Consider the following 24,324-nt stretch of genomic DNA (forward strand, 5'->3'; position numbering starts at 1 on the left):
AGCTATAGGAGTGGCTTAAACAGTAAACTCTATAAATATGCAATGTACTCTAGAGATTAACCTATATCTACATAAACCAGCCACAATTGAAAAGGGTTTAAAATTATTTAATAATAAATACTAAAAACACAAGACAATACTACTACACCACAGTGCTATTCAAGAGTTCGGAGATCACACAGAAACTTAAAATAATTCAGTAGTTCATTGCTGACATAACAGAAAAACACTTAGTCTAACTTTCTTCTAATTTCCTAGCTATTACTACAAGAAAACATACTTCTAAAATAACTTACTTTAGACAACAGGCAGAGTGCTGATGAGTTAGATATCCAAGATCAAAATGCTTAATAATCTCTGGTTCTCACTGTTTAAATTGAAACTGCAGTTCTGATAAAACATTACATAATTTGTTTACACTTTCCTGGTTCCCAGGCCACACTGAAACTGCATTTACATTCTTTTACACTTAGAGGAATAAAGGACATTCCACATGTAAATTCTGGTTATTAACTTTAGCCTTAAAACAATAGGCAGGATGCTTACTCCAGACTCATCGACTCCAAATTCTAACTTCAAAGGAACAGACACAAAGTAATTCTAATTTCAAAGGACCAATAAGAAAAGCTTGACTTAGTTTTCCTTACAGCAGATGGCAATGTTGCCACATTGTTGAAACAGCATTTCTTTACAGTTAAGACACAAGCCTGTATTTTACATTTATATTTACAAATGCCAGAATTATGTATCGAATTCTATTTGACTAGGCTGGCAGCCTTCACCCTTCTCTACCAGTCTTCACATATCCCCCCCCCCCCCGGAGAACTCAAGCTAGCAACCCCAGGCTCCATCTTAGCAACTTGGCATTTTGCTGACTGGCTCTGTTTAACCATGTTAGAGGGTTGTGATCTGTCATAACAGTGTATTTCCTTCCATACAAATAAGGCTGAAGTTTCTGCAGTGCCCACACTATGGCTAGACATTCCTTTTCTACAGCTGCATAGCATTCCTCCCTGGGTTGTAGCCTATGACTGAGATAAACAACTGGGTGCTCTTCTCCCTCTGAAGAAATCTAAGTACAGCCCCCACCCCATGGTTCGAAGCATCCACCTGTACAACAAATTATTTGCTGTAATCTGGACTGGCTAACACAGGAGGTCCTCCAAAAGCTTCTTTAAACTTCTGGAATGCTTGCTCACATGCTGGCCCATTCTTCCTTGTCAGGTCTGTGAGGGGAGCAGCTATGGTACTATAACTGGGGACAAACCTTCTGTAGTACCCTGCTGTCCCTAAGAATGCCTTCACCTGCTTTTTGGTAACAAGTGCAGGCCATGCCTGAATAGCTTCCACTTGGGCAGGTTCTGGCCTTATCTTACCACTCCCGACTCTATGTCCTAGGTAGGAGATCTCCACCATACCTACCTGACATTTGCTTAGCTTAATGGTCAACCTTGCCCTCTGTAGTCTGCCCAGCACCTCGGACATGCTGAAGGTGCTCTGGCCAGGAATGGCTGTAGATGGCAATATCATCTAGGTAAGCAAGGGCAAACCCTCTTGTTCCTACTAGAATATTATCTACCAGCCTCTGGAAAGTCACTGGGGCATTCTTCATCCCAAATGGCATCTTTGTGAACTCATACAAGCCAAAAGGAGTCACAAAGGCTGACTTCTCTCTAGCACTGGGAGTCAAGGGCACGTGCCAGGAATGCTGGAGGGATAGATTCCTGTCCCAGAGACTTCCCATACTCTGGAACAGGCTACCCATCTATGTCAAGCAAAGTTCTTCATTAGCACTCTTCAAGAAAAATCTTGATGAGTGGATGGGAAATAGGAAATACACCTGGGGATCACTTCTGTGTCTCTGCTCAACAGTGGCACAGGAAAATTATTTTCTTGGGTGGTGTAAGCCAGGGAAACTTGTTGGCTAGGGTTACATAGGCCCTTGGGGTGATAGCCTAGTACCTACCTATGAACCTATGAACCTATAAACAGTATAATCACAACATGCAATGTCAGACATTTTAGCCAATGCATTTACAGCTTTCCCATGGAGTAAGGGGGTCAGGAACCATACCCAGAGCCTTTGGTCAACACTATACTGTTTGCATACCCTCTCAAACATATGAATGAAACTATCAAAATTATCCCCCTCTTTAAATTGCGGAAGGAATTTACTGACCTGTTGTGCTTCTGGGGTCCAGTTACTCCCTTCTCCATTACTTTCATGACTCTGGCGAACAGACAGCATTTCCCTCTCATGCCTTCTCTGATGGTCTTTATCCTCGGCCTCTATCTCCAAACGCCTGACCTCCAACTCAAGTCTCTTTAGCTCCAGCTGGATTTTTAAGTCCACTGCAGAAAGGTTGAGCTGTCCATTCTTCAAGGATATTGTATCTCCACTGCTAGTCTGATTGTCCTTCATAGAAAGGTTGAACTGTACATTCTCCGAGGATATTGTATCTCCACTGCAGTCTGCTTGTCCTCCTGGATGCTGTTTTTGGATACAGCTGTAACCAAGGCTGCAATCAGGTCTGCCTTAGACAGGTTTCCATACACCAGTCCCCTAGCCTGGCACATCTCCACCAGCTGGCTCCTTGTCAGCTTTTCATACTCCTCTGCTGACATGCTGCCTGCTCACCCTGACTGACTAAGCTAACAAAAGAAATAAAACAATTGTAATCTGAACTCTAAGTATTCATTGCATGGCTGATTTAGAGTACAAAAACACCTTCAGAGATCACTGTATATAAGCTACAGGATTCACCCTACCCACACTACTACAAGCCAATTAGTATTTGCCAACCAATTAATATGTGATGTGGATATCCACCGCCACCACAAATGTGAAGTGGATCCCACCACTGCCACCACATGTGATGCGCACGCCATGGCCCAGCAATCAAGGAGCCTCAATCCTCACCACTAACACCAGAGTCTCATATCTCATGTCATGTCATGACATATCATTGTCTCATACAAAAGGAAAGGATAACAAATACACACAGTAAAGTACAATTTCCCTTAAGTGCACACAGAGATCACAGTCAGTCTGGAGCTGGTTGCTCCCATGCTCTCCAGGTCCCAAATAAGACTCCCCACTGGCACAGCTATAGGGTCCAGATCTCAGCCTAGCTGGCAAGCTAACCTCCGGTACCCTCTCTGTCCAATCAGTGCTTCGTGTCCCTGGCCAAGTAGCTGACACACACACACACACACACACACACACACACACACACACACACACACACACACACACACACACACACACATAAGTATTTATACAACTTCATGGACACTCCTGGGAAAGGCTGACACAGATTCTCCAGCTGTGCTCCTTTACCTAGACTATATGGTAGTAATTACTGCCACCACCAGCTAAAAATTATCAGCTACCCAAAGGCCCTTAAAAGGGTATCCAATTATTACTGTGCAATATTATTATCCAATTGGTAGTATAGCCCAGGGCTAAAGCTATAGGAGTGGCTTAGACAGTAATCTCTATAAATATGCAATGTACTCTAGAGATTAACCTATGTCTATATCAACCAGCCACAGTTGAAAAGGGTTTAAAAATTATTTAATAATAAACACTAAAAACACAAGACAATACAACTACACCATAGTGCTATTCAAGAGTTTAGAGATCACACAGTAACTTAAAATAATTCAGTAGTACAGTGCTGACATAACAGAAAAACACTTAGTCTAACTTTCTTCTAATTTCCTAGCTATTACTACAAGAAAACATACTTCTAAAATAACTTACTTAAGACAACAGGCAGAGTACTGATGAGTTAGATATCCAAGATCAAAATGCTTAATAATATCCGGTTCTCACTGTTTAAATTGAAACTGGCAGTTCTGATAAAACATTACATAATTTGTTTACACTTTCCTGGTTCCCAGGCCACACCGAAACTGCATTTACATTCTTTTACACTTAGAGGAATAAAGGACATTCCACATGTAAATTCTGGTCATTAACTTTAGCCTTAAAACAATAGGCAGGATGCTTACTCCAGACTCATCGACTCCAAAATCTAACGTCAAAGGAACAGACATAAAGTAATTTTAATTTCAAAGGACCAGTAAGAAATGCTTGACTTAGTTTTCCTTACAGCAGATGGCAATGTTGCCACATTGTTGAAACAGCATTTCTTTACATTTAAGACACAAGCCTGTATTTTACATTTATATTTACAAATGCCAGAATTATGTATCAAATTCTATTTGACTAGGCTGGCAGCCTTCATCCTTTTCTAACAGTCTTCACACCCCTCCACAAAGCTGGTCCCTCCAAAGAAATAACTATTGCCCCATAGCCATCATTTTCCCCCTTGCAAAAATCCTAGAAAAATGTATCCACAACCAACTCATTAGCTACTTACAAAATAATAACCTCCTCTCCAGTACTCAGCATGGCTTTAGACTCAAACATAGTACCAGCACCACCCTCCTTACTTTCACTAACACTATCCACCACCAAATTAAGGCCAAATTGTGTCTTCCATCTTTCTCGATATATCTAAACCTTTTGACACCATATCCCGCCAGCTACTACTTAATAAACTATCCTCCTGTGGCCTCAGCCCTTCAACCCTAACTTGGTTCCATAGCTAACTTTCCAATCAACAACGAGCCACAAAATGGGAAAACTCTCTTTCCCCCCTACTCCCCATCTCTGTGGGCATACCTCAATGTTCTATACTCGGTCCTCTTCTCTTTATCATATTTTATAGTAGGTGATGATGAAGACATAGGATCATAGGATCATAAGAAGTTATCTATTTATAGTTATTTATTTATTTCAGTTTGATGACCGGGGAGGTCCACTGGGCTCAGGAGCCCATTTTCAGTAGAGGCCCGGGGAGAAAAGCTCCACATTACATAGTAAATATTATGATACAACAGATTACAATTAAGATTCAAAGATACAGTTACATTATAAATCAGTGACATGATGTGGTACATTGGTTACATAGCATGTGAGTCATGTAATGTCAAGTTACTAGGCTACTGGCTCTAAGGCCCGTACAAGCCTAGCCAAGAATTTAAACCATGTTCTGATAAGTCAGCACTTGATGCCCCTGTCCAGCAGGGACACAAGTAGAATCCCAGGCGTGTATTTTCTGTTCCCCATACAGTTATCTAGGTTGCACTTACAAATGGTTAATGAGGTCCTCTGCTTCACATGGAGAGGGAGTCTATTGTACAGAAGGGGGGGTCTCTGGGACACAAATCTGGCTCACCAACAAGTCGTGTTGATGTCACAAACCAGGCTGAGGTTGCACGTATGTGTTAGTCGAGTGGAGTTTGACTTGCGGATATGCAGCAGTCCCATCAAGGTGGAGTCTCAGATTGCTTTGTATGCCAGATAGCGGTCACCTTTGAGGAATCTGTATGAGACTGAGTAGAGGGACAGGGCCTTTAGCCTATCTGTGTAGAGTAGATATTTGAGGCCCTGGATTCTCTTAGTGAGGAACCTCTGTGGTCTCTCCAGCTGCTGCATGTGCTTTGTGAGGTACATGCCGAAAGGGGCATTGTACTCAATAATTTTCTTGGGTGGCAAAAGCCAGGGTACTGTTTGGCTAGGCTTATATAGGCCCTAGGGCCAATAGCCTAGTACCTACCTATGAACCTATAATGGGTCTTATAAGAGAAGAATACAGGGATGTTATGACCACCTTGTCTCTGGATAAGGTGGGTCATGTAGAAAGGTTTCCATACAATGGAGGAAATATGGTGGTCAAAAGTCACTTTGCTATCAACCTGGGTGCCCAATTCCCTCATGACTGATTGCATGCTTAAGACATGCTTATTAATGTGATAATTTGTGAGGAAGTCACTCTCCCCAAATGGGATGATAATGCATTTTTTGGCATTCAGTTTGAGGCTATGTTTCTGGTACCAGTCATTTGTTTGGGTGAGACCCTCTTGGAGGATGTCTGCATCACTAGGGGAATTGATGACAATGCTCAGCTTGCAGTCATCTGCAAACTTGGTCAGCCATAGCCCAATGTTTTTGGTCTGCACCTCAGAAAAGTATATCCCAAACAACAGAGACGCCAAGACCGATCCCTGGTGTACACCGCTCATTACGGGTCTACTGCTTCAGGTGGCTTCCCCTATTTTGACTAGGTGGGATCTATCAGTGTGCCAGTTTGCTACCCATCTGGTAGCATATGGATTGATGCCTAGTTGAGAGAATTTATCTATTATACCAAGTAGGGAATACTACTGAAGGCTTTGGCCATGGTCAAGGTAGGTGGCGTGCACCATCTTCCCCTCGTCCAAAGCTTTGGTGACTGTCTCAAAGAAGTCAACCAAATTTAACAGGCATGCCCTCCCTTGACAAAACCAAACTGTATGGGATTGAGTGTTTGGAGGCTGCCAATGTCCTTGTTAATGAGGTCTGTGATAATCCATTCCATGGCCTTGCAGATAAGGCTAGTTAGGTTGATGGGTCTATAATTTCCTGAATTGGTGGATGCTCCACCTTTGTGCAAAGAGATGACAGTGGCTGTCCTCCACTCAGCTGGGAAGAAGCCAGTACTCAGGCGTCAGTTAAATAGGGTGCCTAATGGTGCTGTAAGTTCCTGCTGAGTTCATGTAGGATGCAGCCTGGGATGTTATTGGGTCCCATAGAAGCTGTATGTTTTGCCTTTCAGAGGGCAGTGATGATTTGCTCCCTAGAGATAAGGGGAGGGGGGAAGGTGCTGGGGATGTCCTGATTTAATGATGGGGCAGAGGGATGAAGTTTTCACTTAATCTGTCCGCCAGCAGGTTGGCTATATCTACATCATTTGTGTATGTGGTGTCCTTGACCACCAGTTCTAAGTAGATATGAGTGGTTCCTTTGAGATTGCAAATGTACTTGAAGAAAGCCTTATGATTGTCTGTAGTAGATGTGGCCAGTTTGGACTTGAAGTTTGCTTTGGAGTATTTCACTAGTGTTCTTATTTAGTTGCTCAGGCTAAGGAGAGATTGTTCCAATTAGGCACCTGCTCCTTCTTGGTCCTGGACAGCAATTTCTTTCCTTTTATTATAGAGTTCATTTATTGCAGATGCTCACCAGACAGGTTTACTCTTCCTTGAGGAGGAGGATTTTGCCCTGTTGGGTATTCCTGATTCCATGAAGCTATATAAATGCTTGTATAGTACTTTGGTGTAGGTTTGGACATATGTTCCAGTTCATGTGGAGGGGGCTGTTAAGCTGTTTATACCTTCCCTGAGGAGGCTGTAATCAGCTTTGGAGAAGTTTTTTGTTTGACCCTAGATGTCTGTGTGTGTGTGGGGGGGGGGGGGGGGGTCAGGGGAGATGGTGACTTTGAAAGTGACCGTTTTGTGGTTGGATCTTACCAGGGAGGATGATACTGTAGTGATGCTGCAATGGTTCCTCATGTTGGTTAATATCAAGTACAAGATATTTTCACCTCTTAGTGGGAGGTGTCAACCAGCTGGTCCAAGGCATATGCATCGCTGAAATCAAGGAATCTCTGGGCATTTGTGTTTTGACATGAGTAGTTCTTCCAATCTATGTTTGGATAATTAAAGTTGCCCAGGATCAGGGTAAAGGGTTGAATCTTGATAGATTCGAAGAGGTCCAGATAGGTGGAGTGGGCATCTTGAGTAAAAGTTGGGAGCCTGTAGCTAGCTGTGATTTGAATAGGGGTTTTGTCAATGGTTAACTGCACCTGGATTGTCTCCTGTGCGTTACACTATTTGACCAGCCTGGAGGTATGTATGTCTTTTATATATGTTGCAACTCCACCTCCTTATGCTTTGCTGCCCACAGTGTGAAGTCTGCATGTATGACAGGATGAGTAACCTGGTATGGCTGGGGTGCTCTCCACAGCTTTGAACCAGGTTTCTGTGACTGCACAAATGCCAGCATCTTCCAGGGTTAAGAATGATTGCAATGAGTGCAGTTTCATGTATAGACTCCTATTGTTTAGCAGCATGATCTTTTAATTTGTGTTTTGATAAAATTTTCATGTTGGGAGTTTTGGCCTCATGGCTTTGCCTAAAAAAGTCACTATGGAGGAGGCAAGAGCCTTTACCAGGAGCCTGAAGCCCAAAGGAAGCAGATTCAGACCATCTCTGGTAAAGCATTGTGGTTTGTCAATCACGTCTTTCCAGGCTGTTAGGTACTAGATCCCCTTGGAATGATACCAGAAACTAAGCCAATTGTTAAAGTCAATCATTATCTTGTATTGAGGCATCATTCTGGGTGATGGTAGAATGCTGCTTATGGCTAGGAATATGCCTGCCTGGGACACATATTCAGCATGCTCAATCATGTCTTTCTTCATATATAAGACAAGGTAAAGGAATCAAAAAGGTTAACTTGTGATTTTAATAAGAAAGAAGAAATGAAGTTATAAAGAGAAAAACTATGGGAAGAACATATGAAAATGACAGTGTTTTATGAATATATGAGAGAAGGTTGGTTTATATATACTTTAAAAAGTGCATTTAGAAGTAGAAAAGAGACAGAAAAATAAGCAACAGGATGATGACATTTTGAGAATATTAAAAAGGTACAGTAAGGAGGTAATAAAGTGAGAGAGAAAGAAATAGAAAGCCAATTTTATGAAAAAATGGGAGACTGTAATGTTAATGTTATATAGGTAAAGTTTTTTTTAAAGAAAGAATGAGGAAGTTTCATCTTTACTGGAAAAACAGGTTAGACTAGGGGAAGGAAACTTGGATGCAATTTTTGATGGAAAAGGTAATACAAAGAAGAAGAAGAAGAAATGAAAGTGGAAGAAATATTGTGACTGTATGAGAAAAAAAAGAGGAAGAAGAAAAATAATGGGTTGTTATATTAGAAAATACTAAGAACAGTTTAGAAAAAGAAGTACGTACGGGCGAAGTATGGGAAGCAACAAAAGAAGGAAATGAGGAGCTAGCACAGACTGAGAATCGGTTCCGACTCATCCTTGTACAAAAGCTTGAGAGCTTCCACCGTCTCATGGGTACACCCTATCCCATCATCCTCAGGGAAGATTACCCAAATCTCATTTTCCACTAAACAAGATCGGGTGCTTCCATGCAGGCTCTAGGCTAAGTGCAATCTTTTTCCTGTTTACTGTATTGATATTACAAAAAATGTCTGTATTGCATATTTCTAACAGTTTAGACTAGTGTTTTCTACTACTTTGAGAGTGTCCGTTGCTGTTGTTTGTGCTTTTCTGTTGGCCATCATTCTACCGCTAGGCCCATTTCTTTTTTTCTCCCTATCCCAGTCCCAAACCCATTTAAATTAGGGAGTTTCGGGTTGATATTATTTTACTTCTCATTGGGTAGTCCATTGAAGTTAGAGGGCTCCTTTCAGCTCGTTTAACTTAGAGGGCTTTCCCCTCCTTTCCTTCCTCCCTGTCTGTTGTAGGAGTTAGCTGGTTTTAGTTAGAGACTTCTCCTGTCTTGTTGTTTGATAATTTAGAGTTAGTTGGTTGTGAGTTAACTTTATATACATATTTATATAAAAAAAAAGTTGGTTTTGTGTTTTTCCTAGTTAACGTGTTTGTTTTGTTGCTGACTGGTAGTCAAGATGTCTAAAGATGCTAGACAATCAAAACCTTCGGGTTTTAAAAAATGTGATAAATGCAATCAGAAAATGTCACTGACTGATGGACACACGAGCTGTGTGTATTGTTTGGGTGCTGTCCACCTTCAAGAGTTGTGTTCCTTCTGCCATGCCTTCAGTTCAAGGGTGTTAATGGAAAGGAGGAACAAATTAATAGTTAGAGGCTTGCTAAAAACTCCTTTTTCTGAGGCTTTAAAATGGAATCAGCATTCCTTAAAAAACACTCAACAATCCCTATCTTCCAGATCTGAAAAATCAACAAAGAGGTCATCTTCGGACCCAAAGGCTTTCAAGTCTGAGAAATCTCCCTTTTCGACTCCCGTTGTAATTTCAGAGCCAACAGCGTTCCAGTTTCGGAGTCTGTCCCCAGTCCTGGAACAGGTCTCCCCTTTTCTGAGATCTCTTTTACTACAGTCAGTGAGGTCTCTGACTCCATCCTTTCGATCCTCCAGAAGCCTTTGGGACGATGACATGGAGCTGGTGGTGAAGAGACTTTTACGGATGCCGGCACTGGCCAAGATACTGTCGACTCCGATCCAGAGGGATTTGGGGCCAACCAACATCACTTCCCATCGATTCCTCCTCCGACCCCTTCTGGGGCTTCAGAGCCAGAGTGTTTGGATCCGATTGTAGTGAAACCGTCAATGCTGAGACCTGCTCCAGGATCTTTGGGCCCGACCACCACACCAACCTCTTTGGTTCCATCGGAATTCGAGAGGTCTAGGAGCCAACGATCTTCCATCGGGTGTGGGGAGGAGAGTCAGGTTGGACAGTTGTCCAACCTGAGTCTACCTCTTGGGGCTTTGGCACGGGTGAGCTTGGCATCTACATTGGCCTCAGAGCCCACCTCCGTGGTTCAGGGGAGGACGTCTGGTTCCTCAGAGCTGGGGAACCTCCTTGGAGCAGGGTCGGGAGGTTTTCAAGGTGATAAGGAGAGTGCTGTCACCTCAGACTGCTCCGCTCTTAGGTTGAAGTACTCTTCTCCCCAAAGTGCCAGTGTCCATCTCAGTGCCATCGCTCCCACCCAGGTGTGGAGACCTGAAGCCCCAGGACACCCAACCACCTCACTGGACAAAGTGATCTCTTCTGAAACCTCTCCAGAGTACCCCTCTGAGCAGGTCCCTTGGAAGAGATTATGCAAAAGGAAGCATCTAGAGTCCGCTGAGGAGTCCATCACTTCAGACACTGACCTCGATGAGTCAAAAGGGTCTCCACGGTCACCCTCTGAGGATGTCTCTTTTGCAGACATCCTAGAAATCCTTAAACAGAGAAGTGGCTGGAAGCCCATCAACCCTTCTGAGGATGAGTCTGTGTACCTGGAGGCATTCGGGTCTGTCCCTTCCACCTCTTGGGTGTCTCTGCCTTTTGACCAACTCATGAACGTAGTCAGTCGGAAGGCGTGGGGCTCTCTGGACTCAGTGGAACCTGTTCCTAGGAGGCCAAATAAGTTCAGCACTGTGCCCTCAGATAGGGAGTTTCTCAGTAAAGGTGTCCCAGTAGATGCTATGGTGGTGGTGGCAGCCACCAAGAAGGAGTTGTCAGAGACATCCTCATCTGTCCATCCACTGAATAAAGAGTCCTGAATGATGGACAGATATGGAAAGTGTATGTTTTCTTCAGCATTCTTTGCTCTTTGGTTGCTGAACTACCTGACCCATTTTACTAGGCTTCAAAGGGATCTCCTAAAGGAGCTAAGAGATACCCTCCAAGGTTCTGTACCTGCGAGGGTGTTGGACAAGGTATCCTCCCAGCTCTCCACCTTAAACTCTGTGGTGAACTCCTCCAAGTGACTTATTTCCTACACAGCCGATGGAGCAAGTAGGGCAGTGGGTAAAGGAATTTCCTTAAGGAGACATTCCTGGATGCACTTATGCAATTCCGCAGAACCCTTCAAGTCTTCCTTTATTAATGCCCCTTTTGATGGCTCATCTTTGTTCAGGCCAAAAGTTAAAGAGACCCTAATCAGGTGCAAACAGGACGAAAAGACTCTGTCTGCCATTGGAATCTGTTTCTCCCTCCCTACCAGACCTTATCCCAAAGGTCAGAAGGGGAGGAAAATGTGGTTTTGTAAGTCCCAAAGAGCTTTCCCAGATGCACATGGTGATTCCTCCCCCAGGGGCAGAGAGAGAAGTAACAATGGAAGATGCCAACCATGTGGCAGAGGGGGGTCCACAGAACCAAGGTGACAGGGATTCCTTCCTTGGTAGACCCTTTTATCGCTCCTGAGAGGAGGCCTATCTGTCCATCTCTGGAGGCAGTCGGGGGTCGCTTGTTGCTGTACCCAAACACCAGGCTAGAAATAAAAGAGACAAATGGATACAAACAATCATATCCAGCGGTTACTACAAACCCTTTTCCTCTCCCCCATTAGAAAAAAACAGTCCTAGATGTTCCACCCAGTCAAAGGGATCACACAACTTTAGAGGTACAAAAGTTGCTAGAAAAAAGAGTCATCCAAAATGTCCCCGCAAACCAAATTGGATCCGGAACTTACTCAAGGTTCTTTTTAGTTCCAAAAAAGACAGGGGAATGGAGTGACCACAGATGCTTCCCAGACTGGGGGGAGCATTATCTAGGGAAGACTGTACAAAAGTGTCTGGCAGGAAAATGAGAACCACTTGCATATCAACGTCCTAGAGATGGGAGTGGTGCTTTTGGTGTTGCAGGCATTCCAGGACTCCCTTCCACTAGGAACAATTGCAATTCAAGCAGACAACATGTTGGTAGTGTGGTACATAAATAAACAAATTCTACTCCCTATGTCGAGAGGCTCAAAGTGTATGGCAGTGGGTAGTCTCTTCCCAGCATTTTCTGACAGCAATGCACATCCTGGGAAAGTCCAACGTGATAGCGGACAAACTCAGCAGAGCTATTCTGATGCCTCACAAGTAGTCCCTAAAACAGGAAGTTGCGGAAAAGATTTTTAGCAAGTGGGGCCAGCCTTGCTATGACCTTTTTGCCACTTCCATGAATGCCAAATGCAGCAGCTACTTTGCCCTGATCCCCCCTCTGGGGGAGTCACCAAGGGATGCATTGTACACGATTGGCCCTCGAGTCTCCTCTATTTCTTTCCCCCGTTTCCTCTGATCCCCAAAGTCCTTCAGAAAGTCAGCACATTGAGGGGCAGTTTGATACTCATTGCTCCATACTGGCCTCATCAGATTTGGTTCTCCTTCCTATGGCCCCATCTCCAGGAGGAGCCATGGATTCTGGACCCAGCCCCAGACCTCCTGACTCATCCGTCAGGGTCGCTAAATCCATCACTTCAAACCTGAAATTGACAGTTTGGCTGCTCCAGTTCCATACATAGCCAGGCTTCCCAATATTTCCCCTGCAATGAAACATATTTTGATTTCATCTCATAACTCTTCAACCAGAAAACTGTATTCTAGCCAATGGAAAAGATTTTCCCGTTGGGCTCTCAACAACCATATTGATCCTTTTACTGTCCCTGTAACAGCTGTATTAGACTTCCTAGCTAAGCTTTTTGATGAAGGTGTAGCAGCAGCTATTATTCAAGTTTAATTAGCCACTATATCAAACCATCATATGGGTGAAATGAGATGACAAATCATGTCCCACAGGCTTTGCAAAGCCTTTTTGAAAGGTATTTTTTACTAAGACCTCCAGTAAAAGAGCCACCAGTGCCATGGGACCTAAACTTTGTTTTATCTACCCTGATCCTTTTCTGTTTTGAACCTGCATCAATATGCGAGCTAAAGTTCTTAACGTGGAAGACCATCTTTTTGGTAGCCATCACGTCTGCTAGACAGGTATCAGAACTTCAAACATTATCAATATATCTCCCTTACATGATTTTTCACAAAGATAGAGTTTCTCTGTGAAATAACCCTTCTTTCCTCCCAAAGGTTTGTTCAGAAGTAAATTTAAACCAATCCATTGACTTACCTGTCTTTTTCCCTAATTATGGCAACAAGTCAGAGTACAAATTACACCAATTAGATGTACACAAACAGCTAGGTTTCTATCTGAACAGAACAAAGGAGGTTCAGGAAATCAGACCAGCTGATTGTATCCTTTTCAGATAAAAAGAAGGGTGCGCCTGTATCAAAGGTCACGCTTTCTAAGTGGCTTACCGACTGTATAACTTTCACATACAAATCTCAGAATAGAGAACTTCTGGGAAAAGTAAAAGGCCAGTCCACAAGAGCTATAGCAACCTCGTCGGCCTTTCAGGCTTTCATGGAATCAATTTGTGCAGCAGCAACATCGGTAAAGCCTCATACCTTTATTACTCATTACAAAGTTAATTTGGCCTCCAGGAACAGGGCATCTTTTGGGTCCACTGTTTTGAAGAGTATTTTCCCTTGAGCCACCCAAGAAACAAGGTGCTAGGGATGCTGTCCCAACCAGCAATGACTAAAGGTGAGATAGGACAACACAACATTAAGAAGTTATGTACTCACCATAACATTCCATGTATGTTGTTCATCTCGCCTTTATTCTTGCATCTCACCCTCCTTCACCACATTCTCTCCTGGGGGATCGAGTGTTTTTTTTGCAAATTGGATATGATGTCTCTGAATCTCCTTAGTCGCTTTTTGGATATGGTTTCATGTTTAGAGATAATAACTATAGTATCTGCAAAAAAGATTTGGGTAATCTTCCCTGAACATGATGGGATAGGGTGTAGCCACGAGCCGCTGGAAGCTCTTGAGCTTTTGTATAAGATCGAGTAAGAACCAACTCTCTATTCCAAACACAACAAGTAATGAATGAAGGCGAGATGGACAACAAACAACAAACCCTCCCCTTATATCATGTGGAACTTTGTATAAAATAAAAAAAGAACATTACTTCAAATTGTCCCAAACAGTAGCATTTATCACATCCTTGGACTTGATGCAGTAATAATGTTCCTGTATCGCTTCATTAGTTTTCATTGGGTCTTCCCACTGTCATATTCCAAACAAGAATTGTGTGTGGTGGGATAAATAACACCAAAGGAGTTACAGTTAAAGTTGCCAGAACAGAGTAAAGACCCTGTGATACTGCTGGATGGCCAGATTTGGCCCCCAGTCCAGGGGCGGCTCGTGCTATAGGACTGCAGCCCTCCCACCTAGAAAACAAAAAGAAAAAAAACATGAAACATACCATTAAGAAAACAAATATTTTTCACGAGTCCCAGAACTCCACGCATGTAGACTGCCCTGCAATCTGTGCAAACTCAGACTGATACAGGGAAGGCATTTCTACCCCGCAGATGCCCAGTAATCTGTGCGGTGACGACCGCACAGAACAGAGGAGCTCCGGACTGCTTCATCAGCAGACAGGTGAGGTGAGTTTTAAGCTCTCGCGGGCTTGAGATAGGCTACTGCTTCCTGGATTCGGGTCTGGACATGGAGGTAGGTGTGCAGCTTGGATTTCAACTGCTGCTTGATTCGGAGGTGTGTGTGTGTGTGTGTGTGTGTGTGTGTGTGTGTGTGTGTGTGTGTGTGTGTGTGTGTGTGTGTGTGAAATGCCCCTATATACTGGTGGCTAGAGCAAACTCATTGTGGTGTGTAGGGAATACCTCAGGCTTGAGCCCTGTACCTTTTTGTACTTGTATGCAGGTGTTAAGGGCCTGAATTCCCTACCCACCACCATTTGTAAAAAATGTGCAGATTTTTGCCTCATATTTGATCTGTTCTATTCCTTATAATATCTGTGGTTTCTAAATGTTTAAATGCTTGATATTTGATGGTGCAGTGGTAGCATTGTTGCCTCAGAGCTGCAGGTTCTCAGGTTTTATTCTTGGCTGGGGTGCCTTCTGTGTGGAGTCTGCATCTTCCCCCTGTGTTTGGGTTTGCTTTTGTGTCCTCTCATGTTACAAAGACATGTCTGCATTATTTCTTCCTGGGCCTCTGCTGAAAATTGTTTTTTTGTTCCAAGTCAGACTGTCCTGGTTAACAAATGTTAAATAAAATTGACAGGCATTTGAATTTCAGACTTCAGGTTTCTGAATGTTTAAGTCCTTGCATATTTGATGGTGCTGTGCTAGTATTGTTTCCTCGCAGCTATAGGTTTTCTGATTTGATTCTTCGCTGGGGTGCCTTCTGTGTGGAGTCTGCATCTCCTCCCTGTGTTTGTGTGGATTTGCTCTGGTGTCCTGCCATTTTACAAAGATGTGTCTGCAGTATTTCTCCCTGGGCATCTGCTGAAAATTGTCTTTGTTCCGTCAGAAGTAAAACTGACAGGCATTTGAATTTCAGACTTCATGTTCTTCAGAAAATACATAGTAACACAACCGTAACACAACCTTTTATTTTGGCAATTTTCTAAGTTTATAAGATGAATATTTGAAATTTGTCCCTATTTTTGGGACTGTATTCCCCCATTATTGGCTTCGTCCAGGTTTTTGTGCTAAGGTTGACAGCTATGGCAAGAACTGAATTCACTGAATATGTTTGAGTGCTGTATTCCCTCATTACTGGGTTTGTCCAGGTGTTTTGTGCTAAGAGGTTGACAGCTATGGTGAGAACTAAATTCACTAAATGATAGCCATTTAAGTTTCAGCCTTCCTCTCTTTCACAAAGCAGCTGATTTGGCGTAGTGGCATGTTGTTCTGACTGTTTTGTACAGGGACCTTGGCAGTAAAATGTATGGTGGTAACACAGCATTTTTCTTTCACAAAGCAGCTGATTTGCCTATTAAGAGGCGATCTCTGCTTGACTTACAAAACTATACCTGACCCAGCCCTGTTAGAAATGCTACATCTAAAGAAACCCAATCCCTCTGCACCATATGCTCCAGAGACCTCAACCTCATTACCACAATCAACAAAACATGCTGAAGGGACAGGTTCATAACCCAGACTGCTCATGCTATGGAATAGACTTCCCATACATGTCAAACAGAGCACCTCGGTGGCCCTCTTCAAGAGAAATCTTGATGAGTGGATGGGAAATAGAAAGTTCACCCCGGGGATCACTCTAATGGCTCTACTTGATAGACGCACTAGGAACTAACGACGGCATGATGCCAGGGCACTTCTATGGGCTAGGCTTGTAAGGTTCCAGGGCCGTTGGCCTAGTACACACCTATGAACCTGTGAACCTAATATGGAGAAGGAAAATATTCATGATGTATAAAGAAATATGAAAAAAGGAAAAAGAAAAAATAAATAGTAAAAAGGAAAAATTGAAGGAAAACAATATATAAATAAGATAAAGTTATGGAAAATAAAAATTGTAGTAGAAAAAATGGTATAAAAATAACAGAGAAATTCTATACATGTGGAGGGATGTAATGAAAAATAAATACTAACACTTTTTGAAATGTTAAAAATGAAAGGGATTAAAAGTTTAAATACGGAAATGCTACTGTAAGGGAATTAAGGGAAACAAGGAAATATGAAGCTGATAAATGGGATAGAGTTTTTTACAACATTTATGTTATGGAAAATATATTAGTTTTTAATATAATTAAAATAGCAAGGATGAAGATGTTTTAAAAGAAATAAAAGGATGATTGTGGAAAAAGAGAAGAGGTGGGTAGAAGAGTATAATGAAAGCAAAAAATATATTTTGAAGTGATGGGACAAGAAAAGTGATTTGCTGTTCTTGCTGTCTTTATGAATGAATTTTGAAGCAAAGTGAGAACTGCACTGAAAATTGAAGTGTGGTTGTGAGTTTTATATATATATATATATATATATATATATATATATATATATATATATATATATATATATATTGTAAATACGTTAATCTTGTAAATAATGGAAATCTTACTCTTTTTTTCAATATTTATCATTGGATGTTTCATATCCACCTGAACTACCATCAGCTCAGGTAGATGAGACCTTGGTTTAATGTCTTATCCAAAGGATGGTACGCTCAAAAGTGCTGCTCTATAGTACTAACAATGGAAATAAATCAAAGTGCCTAATGTAGGACTAGAACTCACAGACTTCTGATCTTCCAGAACCAGAGATGAGTAAGCAGTCTGCTCAGCCACTGACAATGACAGTATTCATTCCTCTTTCAGCAAGTTCATAGGTAAGCAAATCAGGACTGTGTATGCCCATAATACAATCATGTTGCTTCTCCCTAATGCAGTTCCAAACAACTCCATCCTCCCTCCCTCTCCTGCATCCACCTTACAGCCCACATACAGGAAGGAGTGGAAAAAATAATGGAAATTTCCCAAGCACCATGACTAAATTCCCCTTGTTTAGTATGAATGCCAGCTTCAGTTTCCACTGAAAAGAGGTTTGTAGCCTAGAGGGCCTTATCTGGTCAACAAAGAGTAAGACAAATAAATAAACACAGGCTACGGAAATTGGTGCTCTTTCTTAAAATGTCAAATTCAATGAAAATCCCATGTTTTTCTAATACTTGGGCAATCCAAATGCTTGTATTTTTCCAGAAAAATGGAAATCAGTACCTCTCCTGAGAGCTCATCTGTATTACACAAATACGCAGCATTCGTCCACTTGTCAAATATGGTATGTACATTAAGCTACAGAGACCTACATGTGTACAAAAATGTTTAGGTCAGACTAATGTTTGCAAATATATGTAATATAGGAATATGAAGTCCATCAGGAAAAAAATGGTACAGATCAAGAGGGTTTTTAACTTATATAGTATGACAAAAATAATATTTTTTTAGTAAAGCATAGCCTTTATGTACCATCAGATCACAAAAGTTAATAACTACTCCCTTCAATATAATTTTCCTTTTTATGTTAATCAAAAGAAACAGAAAACTTACAGGATCGAATCTTCCAAAGGGATCTTGGATTTCATCATCTGATACATTAATATTTTTCATTCCTATCTCTTCACCATAATAAGTGGTTGGAGTTCCTGGAAGAGTCAAAAGTAGCATATTGATGACATTGTTGTATTCTTCCCCCACTCTGGATATGATTCTTGGATTGTCATGGTTTCCAACCTAAATCACAAACATATGCATTAAATTTCAGAAAATTTTCAAAGTGCGTATATGAAGCAAAATAAATTGAATAATGAGTTTCGAAGAATAGTTGCAAAATGTTAAATTTAAGATAACTTTAAACTTTATACATACATATATATATATATATATATATCTTAGGCCATCCCTACTTCAACCATCAAACCCTTCCTTGTTTGCTCATTCATTCTCCCACTGGTTGGTTATAGTCATATTACCAATGGAGGGGTGGGATCAACAAAATGAGAGTTAAGCCAAGGCAAGCTGACTTCATTAGCAGTGCCAGTCTTTTTATACCTTACCCATAGTCCCACCCTCATGTCTAGTTTTCAGTACTGTCAACAAGGATTTCTGTGAGAATCAGCTGGTGTATTCACCACACTTGCAACAGGGTTATAAACCACAGTCTCCAAACTGAGCTGTTGCATTACCTGGAAATCCTCTTTTCTCTCCCAAGATTGTTTAGCTTGTAAAATGACACTTTTGTCTACCCTTCATATGACTCCTCATGAGCTAGGTCCAGTACCCATCTATGTTACATTCAGTTTCCATCCAGCTGGACCATGTAGATACAGCAGATACCAGACATTTTTGAATGACTTTCACATTTTTAAATTACCATTTTAGGAAGACTATAAAATACTACTCAAGTTTAAAATGTGACATACTGATATGAAAGATGTATTCACTGAGGAAGGGCAAATTCATTATCTATTAGTCTTGTTTAATTTGCATATGCATACTTTAAAAAGTAAATACTATCAGCAGTTATTATTTGTCGCACTAGTTTAATCCATAATCCATTACTAATAAACCTCAAACTGAGTATAAAACATACCACCCAGTTTGGCCATTTTCCTTCAGGCATATTCTTCATCCATAAATCAACAAGTCTGAAGACGCCATTTCCAGACATGTCATCAGGAAGATCGATGAGGTAAAAATTGAAGGGGAAATCTGCTTCTTTTACTAAAGATGTTCCATAGTACATCATTGTCTTTTGAATTTCTTCATAGTCATATGCCTCAGCAACCATAAATCTTGGGGAAAAAAACAATACAAGCCGTAACAACAAACTGGTAGCACTTTGAACTGATCAAACAATAAGTTCTACAGTGTGATGGCTGGTTGAAGAAGTTTAAAATTAAATTGTAGCACACACTGGTCCTGTTCCACAAATACAGCTGTATGGGGTGCACTGAACATTACATGCCTGCTTCTTTAACGTATTGTAGGTGGCATGATTTGTGGTCTAGAAAGAGAAGAAACTCAACATCCCTATTACCATAAAACAGTCTGTCCTGATAAAGGTTACCTAGTTGTCCATGTTTACCACTTTTAATATTCTTTTCCTTGTTCAGTCAAATTAGGAATACTAGTGCCACTACACAAAAAATGAACAATGAATGGTAATAACATTCAGATTATCAGACAGATTTCGAGTTAACCTACTGCTTTAGAGAGACTTTTGTAAAGAACTAAACTGTTTTTAGTCTTGATTGTATAATATATACATCAGATGCAGAAATTATCCCAGTTTAGTAAAAAGCAAGGTGAAATACTCCACTGAAGTACGCCAGATTATAAAGAGTTGCAAAAATGACACAACAGTGGCTTTTGTGGCTGTTAAAACAGGTTTACGTGGACCTGTTAAAATCCATTGTATCTAATACACCTGCCAGTCTGAGTAACAAAACCAACAGCAGAGGTTGAAAAGCAACATATAAGAAGATACAATATTTTGTGCATATACTTTTTTGCAGGGTCCACCCACTGTATTCCTACTGTGAGACACTTTACCCTCACATTTCTCACACACAGCTCTATAACAAGTCTGAGAGAACAAACTACATGGAAAAAGAAAACTATGTACTCTCTCCAGCAAGGATTTGCAAGCATAAATCTTATATAAACATGCAGGAGGTAGGACTTTTTATTTTAGTTTGTTGTTTCTGATATATGCTTAACTTTGATCAGGTGGGTAATGTATCATTTCAAATAGTGCATTTTTTGCTTACTGCAATATTTGAATTACTAGGATGAACAGCTTGAGATATGAGGTGCTGAATTTTGATAAAACTGAAGTATACTTCAGGGAAAAAATATGACTGCATTTTTATTGTGATTATGCACACACAAACTTTTTCTTTCTCTGACCACCCTTCCAAAAATACATTTTCCCTACATTTAGCACATACATAATGCCACGTCTTCCATACAGAAGCTACCCGTCAAAATCAGAAGTTAAGCATAATGTCTGTTGCCTGGCCTTGCTTCTGTAAGTAATAATGTTGCACTACAAACTAGTGTCCACATCATAAAACAAAATGGTATTCTGTAGATGCAATCACTTCTTCATAAAACCAAAATAGATTTAGTGGATTTGCATCTTCTTTAACAGAATTTAATAAAATGGAGTTACTGCATCCGCGGTGGTGGTGCTGCGGTAGCATTGTCGCCTCACAGCAAGACGCTGTCCGGTTCAATTCTCAGCTAGAGCGTCTTCTGCGTGGAGACATGCATGAATGGGCATACCTTCATTGAAGGTTGTGCGTCAGGGCTGGTAACTCGGCACGTAAAAATCAACTAACAATCATTAGCGGACCGGAGTTCCGCTGTGGTGACCCCTAACCGGGAAAAGATGAAAGACACAACAACAACAACAACAAAAAAAATGGAGTTACTCAGGATTCTGAGGAAACATGTTTTTGTCAGTGAAGCTCCAAATTGAGTCACTTTTGGTTTTACCAAGAAATAAAGTAGGTCTACGTATTATTAGTTAATAAAAAATATCTGTGAAACTACAAACATCCATTGAACTGCATGGGCACAGAGACAAGGCAGTTTGTATTGAGATGACATTGTACTGTCTTCAACAGATGAGAAATTCTCAACAGGTTTGAAACATCAGTGTGGAATTTTCAAGCAGTTTACAGTAAATCATGCATTTGGGGTATGAAATATGCAACCACCAATAACAGCACTAGGTTTTCCACATTATGATTTGGCATTGGGTTACTGATGTGAATTATCGAACTCTCACATTTATTTGCAGGTCATTCTAGGGAGTTCCCACTTTCTATGTTAAATAAATATGTTAAATAAATATTTTTTTGTGTCAAACCTAAATATTTCATCTTCCATTTGCCAGCCATACTCTTTCATTTCTTCCCTTTCTCTTAACTCTATTCCATCACGTTATTCCTCTGACTGCATGAAGAACTTGAATTACAATGTTCACCTCTTTGCTCCAGAAGTATAGATGCCCAGGATAGTAGTTTTTCTTCATACTGTAAGTCCAGTATCACATCTGGTAACCATGGGGACAGTATTATGCATACCCAAAATTACCATGGTGACCTTTTCTCAGTAAAGCTTGTAAAATTGCACAAAGTATTCAGGTGTGGCCTTAGCAGTCACCTAGATGACAGAATCACATTGCCTCCCTATAGCTGCTGCACTCACCTCACTCAGACTCAGCTACTATGGTCAGGTGTGGTACAAAAGCTTTACTTTCTCTGCATGGCTGCTACACCTCACCCAAACATGTAGTCGAGTTCAGGCATGAGCAGCAGCCAATGTGAGCTACTATACACTGGTGTCCCTGGCTTCAAGACAGTGGTCTTCGAGCATGTAGGTTATGGGCACCTGTAGTAGATCCTGAATTCTTTCTTTTTCACATGCTTCTGAAGTCCCGTTTTCTGCCTCTTGTCATTTTACAGCAACTCCGCCCCCTCAACTTTTTTAATTGATAAAGGGTGTAGCAATATTGCATTCACGATTCCTCTACCCTCTTCCTTTGTGTCTTCACTCTCCAGCCCTCCCATGTTGACAAGTCTGCATTACATGGTCACAGCCATCTTCATCTTGTTAGACAGGGGTCCAGGGAAGTAAATAGTGCGGGAAGAAATAGCCAGGGAATTGTTATGGCTAGGTTTGTATAGGCCCTAGGGCCGATAGCCTAGTACCAACCTTAGAACCTGTTATGATCACACATGGTACTACAAATATGGACAGTGTACTCTGTGGCTGAAGGATGATTAGCATCTTTTGAGCCTATTTCCCTTGCTGTACTCCACAGAGTTCAGTATGTTTACAGCTCTCACATCTTTTTTTATTTTGTCCATTCTAGACCAACCCAGCTACACCTATTGGTGTGCCTTGCAACCTTCCCTAAATTTTGTTGTAGACTGGCCTGTCTGTCTGTGACCAGCATTTCACCAAACTTGGCACCACAATTAGTGGGGTGAATTTGTTTTACACTTTGTGTGATCTCTTGCACAAATATACTAAACAGATTTGGCCTTAGCAGTGGATTCTGTAGCACTCTACAAAATACTGACTTTTTAGCTATGCAGTTTTCCTCAGTCATTCAGCCAGTCATTCACTTTATTATCCACTTCACCATTTTGTACCCCATGACATACATTTTAAATTCCCAGCCATCTTTTATAATGTGCAGCAACAAAGTTTTCGCTAGTGTTTTACCCACCATCATTACATTCGCTGTAAGTATTAAATACTCCTAGTGAATAACTTCCTGTTAATATAGGAGCATTAGGACTCAGTTAAACCTAATCTCAGTTAGCTCATTAGCTCAGTTAAAGCTAATCTTCTGGACAAATAGAAAAGACTTAAACAGGTTTTAGTTGCCTGCCTGTCATTCATGTATTTTTGGCCTTTACCATCACACACTGTGCTATTCTAATAAGGTAGAAGACTCACTCTGGAATCTTGGTCTGTCATTTGAAACTTTTTATGAATTCACTTTTCCACATCTGTTTGCCTTGACTTTCATATGCATTTGGTGTGTGTGTGTGTCTGTTTGAGATAAATACATATATATCACTACTGACCCAGGGTTGTTGGGCTTTATAGTGGGCACATACTGGCCAGTAGGGTCACATAGACCCCTCCCACCATTAATATGGTTCCCTGCTGTAGGTAGGAGTAGGCTGGATCCTCAACCCACTTATTACTGGCAAATACTCATGTCCATTTTTGTCAATACTTGTCAATGCGACCAAATCACCTAGAGCCAATTTTTATACCATCAAGTGGCTAGCCCTGACAAAGTCAGCATGCAGACTACAATCCGTGCTCTCCTATCTTGGGGTTACTCTCCACCACAGTTGATGCCCAAAGCAGTTGGTCTGTACAACTCTTCACCTTAGGGGTACCATCTAGAGTCTGATGCTGCCTACAAACTTGATTCTTGGGCAGGTTTTGAGGTAGAAACACCTCTCACATTTTTGGGAGGTGAGAGGAACCCTTCAAAGACACAGGAGAATATGCAAATTCCATACAGGCATTGACCAAAGGTCAGGATCAAACTTTGTAACTTGCACATAGGGGGCAAATGCCTTAACCATTATGAGAACTGTATCTTAAAAACATGGTTCGGCAAGAGAGACAGTCACAAGATCACATGCAATAATGGCCAGCATCCAACTCAGGTAGACTTCCTCCTAGTAAGGAAAGGGCTTTGGGGTAGAATCAGGGATTACAAAGTCACCCCCAGTGAAACACTCAGCCCATAACATGAATCACTAGAAGCCACAATCAGCTGTAAGCAGTGGTCAGAGAAGGCTCAAGGAAAAGAGAGACTGAAGATAAAGCACAAGAGTTCAAATCAATACTTCAGGCTCTAGCACCTTATGAAGACGATGAAATAGGTGGAGTTGAAGAAGAATGGCAGCACCTCAAAATGGCATGTGTTAGGACTACAGAACGGATATGAGGTCAAGCCAGGTAAGAAAATATGGTACATAAGGAAAGATGGTGGTGTAATGCAGAAGTCCAGAAAGTCATCA

The 24,324-nt window shown here is 41.4% G+C and overlaps 1 protein-coding gene across 1 annotated transcript in view; it reads right to left on the reverse strand.

Moving 5' to 3' along the window:
- SLC3A1 (solute carrier family 3 member 1) overlaps window positions 1-24,324 on the reverse strand; it is a 253,009-nt gene that overhangs the window by 116,721 nt on the left and 111,964 nt on the right. Inside the window, exons 8-9 of the mRNA XM_044060042.1 lie at window positions 19,350-19,551; window positions 18,308-18,490 (exon numbers count right to left, since the gene is read on the reverse strand). Coding sequence (XP_043915977.1) covers window positions 18,308-18,490; window positions 19,350-19,551 — 385 coding nt within the window. The remainder of the gene's footprint in view (window positions 1-18,307; window positions 18,491-19,349; window positions 19,552-24,324) is intronic.

This window comes from Protopterus annectens, chromosome 1.part0 (assembly GCF_019279795.1).
Source record: "Protopterus annectens isolate FY-2018-M chromosome 1.part0, PAN1.0, whole genome shotgun sequence".
NCBI classification, from domain to species: Eukaryota; Metazoa; Chordata; order Ceratodontiformes; family Protopteridae; genus Protopterus; species Protopterus annectens.